This window comes from Psammomys obesus, unplaced genomic scaffold, assembly GCF_907164565.1.
Source record: "Psammomys obesus unplaced genomic scaffold, mPsaObe1.curated_primary_1811, whole genome shotgun sequence".
Lineage (NCBI taxonomy): Eukaryota > Metazoa > Chordata > Mammalia > Rodentia > Muridae > Psammomys > Psammomys obesus.
In genome coordinates, this window is record NW_026589822.1 from 1 (window position 1) to 4,706 (window position 4,706).

At 39.9% G+C, this 4,706-nt stretch overlaps 1 gene segment (V, D, J or C); it reads left to right on the forward strand.

Moving 5' to 3' along the window:
• The first annotated feature begins 1,538 nt into the window (after positions 1-1,538).
• On the forward strand, positions 1,539-2,156 carry LOC129675431 (T cell receptor alpha variable 10-like). The segment is given in 2 exon segments: positions 1,539-1,590; positions 1,795-2,156. Coding segments are annotated over 2 exon segments (414 nt in total).
• The last annotated feature ends 2,550 nt before the right edge of the window (positions 2,157-4,706 follow it).

The window sequence follows — 4,706 nt, forward strand, 5'->3', positions numbered from 1 at the left end:
GATGGCTCTGTGTCCCCATTACAGGAGTCTTTGCTAGGGGGAAGTAGCCCTAGCAAACATGCCTCACCTAATTATCAAGGAGAAGAAGGAAGAGCAGGGACTCGGGTGCAGCTGCAGCGTGAAGAGATGAAGGAGGCACTCATTGTTCAGAAGAAAGGTCACCTTCTTCACAAGCCAACAGAATCTCTTCTGTTGTGAGAAACTGCTCTCTCTCTCTCTCCCTCTCTCTCTCCTTTCTTTTCTTTTTCCTTTATTTTAATTTGAGACAGGGTTTCTCTCTATAGCCTTGGCTGTCATGGTACTCTCTTTGTAGACCAGGCTGGCCTCAAACTCACTGAGATCTGCCTTCCTCTGCTTCCCAATTGTTGAGATTAAAGGCGTGAATCACCAGCAATTTTCTCTTAAATCCTCCAAAGGATCACATGAGATCCACCTATTTCACAGTGAGATTTAGGTGAATGTTAGATTAACTGTCTGGGTTCTCTGGCCTGGCTATGCTGCCGGAAAAACCAGTAATCACATTGTCTTTACTTCTCATAATTCTCTTCTCAAAACCTGTCTTGTCCTGTATGAAATAATTATTCTGGTTTTGATTTTCAGGCATTCTTTTTGCTTTCGTTATCTCTGTGAATTATTAGTTCTCAGATATACAGTTAATCTTCATATATCTAAACAATTTTTACATTTTCCTGGGTTTTAAATTTCACTGAGAAATGAGAAACTTTAAGAAAGGAATTTTCACAACCTTCAGCATATTCCACTTGTCAGTATTTGTGCCAGATGTTCAACTATTTCTCTGTTAGTGTGTAATTCATGAGCACAGAATTGCTGATCCTTAGCTTCTGTGACCAACTGGAGTAATATAGGTCTTGAAAAGTATTTTTGAACTAATAATGAATGATTTAAAAGCCTATCATTACTACAGGATTTAACATTCGCTCAGAAATACTTTGTATACAAACATGAAATTGTCAAAGAATTAATACAAATATTTTTAAACAGAATTTTAATGTACCCATTTATGGCAAAACACATTTTTTGAAACTGGTGACATAGTTGCAAATAGAACGGAGGAAAAGTCACATTTTAAAGAAATTTACATTTTAAGTGAGGACGTAGTTCAGGCTAGTCATGATCATTAACTCCTACTGTGAATCCTTTCTATTCAAACTTTCAGAAGTCCTTAGGCATCTACTTTCAGAGAAGGAAAGTAGATATTAGCTGTCTTATGTAGAGCCAGAGTTGAACTGAGGTCCTGAAATACAGTCGCATTGACACTCTACTGTGGTTTCTATACATCCGTAAGAATTACATTCTGCATCACCTCGCTAACCATAACTAACCACAAAATGCTTACTCTACGGTTTTGAGCAACTATAGCTCTGACCGCGAGATGGCAGTGTTGGCATTGGTCCTGTCTCCAGTTGCTGATCAGGTCTCTGATTGGCTGGTGGTACTTCTTGAGAGTTCTCATTTAAGGTACAAGAAAGAGCTGAGGAAATGAGGCAGCAGCTTTGGAGCACACTTCTGCAGTAAAAATGGAGAAGCACCTGCGTGCCTGCTGGGTGCTTTTGTGGCCATGTTTTCAGTGTAAGTGAGTGGAGGTGTTAGCCAGGGGCAAAGAACATTTCCGTAGGATTTGGGGAAAAGATGTAATACCTTGGGGTGGAAGGAGGGAAGAAAATCGACCTATTTCTAGACCTGAAATGCTTGTATAGGGTAAGGAAAGATGCTAACTACAAGTGCTAAGTGTGGATAATCGATGTCTGAAACTTCACACTGTTTTCTGAACAGGGGTGGCTGGCAAGAGCCAAGTGGAGCAGAGTCCCGAGTCCTTGGTCATGCTTGAGGGAGAGAGCTGTGTCCTTCAATGCAACTACAGTGTGAGCCCCTTTAACAACTTAAAGTGGTACAAACAAGACACAGGCAGAGGTCCTGTGTCTCTGGTAATCATGACTTACGCAGAGCACAAAAAGTCAAATGGAAGGTACTCAGCAATTCTGGATGCAGATGCTAAGCACAGCACCCTGCATTTCACAGCCTCCCTGCTGGAAGACACGGTCTCCTACATCTGTGTGGTGGGCGCACCATGCTCCCCAGATACTTACAGCCAGCACCAAAACCTGCTCCTGGAGGCTTCTGGGAGGCAGAGGTGATGGAGAAGTCTTTCTAACACTGTATTGGGGAACTGAATTTCGCTTTTGGAGTTATTAGTATCATTAGAAAGACAACCTTAAAATAGACTGAGAGGCAAGCTTGAGAATTTTTTAATAGATTTTTGAAAGAAAGACAACAGCATAGGAAAGCAGAATATCCTGGAATTTACCATGAGGTGAGGACATGGAAAAACCTTAGCCTTTTCAGTTAAGCATAGAGGTCAAAGGAACAGCTAGGAAGCCAAGAATGTCAACAAAAATAATTTAGGAGGCTGAGCCATGCATCTGTGCACAGAGAGCAACCAGTACCACACTCTCGTGTCACAGATAAAAGGATTGCACCAGAGATACATGTTTAGATCTGCATAGGTTCAAACCAGACAGGGTCCCAGAACTGATAGAAAGAATAGGGGTAGGATAGTTGGTCTTACTCATAATAATGAAGCTATTTGAAATGGATACCTGCTGGGAAAGAGAAAACAATTTTTTTTTTTTTTTGCGGTACTTTTCTCACTGAGTAGAGAAACCACACACCACTTTCCCATAACAAGGAGAAGTTGGTCAACATAGAATGAACTCCATGGTTTTTGTTGTTGTTGTTTATTTTTATTTTGTTTTTTAAACAACATGTCTGTGTGGAGCTCTTTGTTTTGGCGGGTTTTGTCTCAGTTGTTTTTTTTTGTTTTTGTTTTTATTTTTGTTGTTTTGGGTTTATTTATGGCTTAAGAGAGAGAGCATGAGAGCAAGAGTGAGCCCAAATGAGCAAGTGAGCAAGAGAGAGAGAGAGAGAGAAAGAGAGTGAGAGAGAGGACATAAATGTGGATGGGTAGGAAGATGGATAGACTCTAGGAGGAGTTGTGTGAGGGTCAAAGCATAATCAACATATTGTCCGAAATTTTGAAAACACTCTCCAAATCAACAACAACAATTTCCAACAAACACAAGAAGTCTTCAGAGGATCAAAGAAGGGCTAGACACGCTCTGGAGCTTTTGACTCAAGGAATGATAGACTGGTGAATCTTCTGGCTTTTTGTTTGTTTGTTTCACAACCCCTATCCTGTCATGCATAAGATAATGAATTGGAACAGGGAGTAGGCTCTCTCTCTCTTTCTCTCTTTCTCTCTCTCATTTGCAAACTCACTAAAGTCTCATGAAAATCATGTTGCCTTCAGTCTGAGGCTCATGTTAAGAAAATCCTGTTATTAGGGCAGCTGACCCATCTATAATAGTCAAAAAGCAGATAAAATTTGCCTGCACAAGAACTAACAATAAAAGTAATGAAAGTTTTATTTTCTTATTTCTGCTCCATGTTTCTTTATTTTTCCTTTAATTGAAAATAGATTTTTTTTTCTCACATAATATATCCTGAACACAGTTTTCATGACCTCTCCTCCTTCCATTTTCTCCCGTCTCTGCTCTCGTCTGGATCTAACACATTTCTGTCTCTCATTAGAAAACAACCAAGAGCTAGGTACAGTGGCATATACCTGTAGTCCAGCTCTCAGGGAGGCAGAGGCAAGCAGATCTCAGTGAGTTCAAGGCCAGCCTGGTAAACAAAGTGTGTCTAGGACTATCAAGACTACACAGAGAAAACCTATCTTCAAAAACAAAAAGAATTAGAGTTCTAAAAGATAAAAAATAAAACAAAACAGAGCTAACATTTTGGAGTTGGACAAGACAAACAATTCAAAGGAAAGAGCCTAAGAAAAGGCACACACACACACACACACAAAAAAAAAAAAAAAAAAAAAAAAACAGACCCACTTGTTCATACATCCAGGAATCCCACATATGCTCTAAACTGGAAGCATAATTATCCAAAGGTCCTGAAACAGATGTGTGCGAGACTATGCATGCTGCCTCAGTCTCTCTGAATTCATATGAGATTTGATCATGTTGATTTAGAGGGCCTTGTTTTCTTGGTGTCCTCAATCCCTTCTGGCCCTTATATTCTTTCTGCTTTCTCCTAAGCAGGCTTCCCTAAACTCTAAGAAGTGGAGTGAAGACATTTGATGAAGATATCTCATTTATGGCTGAAGGTTCCAAGGCCTCTCACTTTCTGTATAACATCTGTCTGTGAGTCTCTGTATTTGTTCCCATCTGCTGATGGTTAACCAAGACACTGATCTATGAGTTTGCAGAATGTCATTAAAAATAATTTAATTGTTACATTTTTAAAGAATAATAGTGTTTTCTTTTGTCCTAGGTCTCCGGGATATCTACTATCAGGTTCTTGGTCACCCAAGCAGTGTCAGGTAGGAGCTCCATATCATGGAATGGGCCTTAGTCCTGATATTGATTGGTTACTGCCACAACCTTTGCCACCATTTCCTTAGTACATCTTGCACACAAGGCACCATTTAAGATCAAAGGACTTGTAGCTGAGTTGGTGCTTACATTTGTCTTTTGGTAGTGTGCAGAATATTTTCCTATATCAAAGATGCTAGAACCTAGAGACAAAAGCTCTGTCTAGGCACCAGCTCAAGTTTTACATGATAAATGTGTTGTGTAAGTGTTGATTTCAGCAATGGGACCTTGCCATTAATTTGT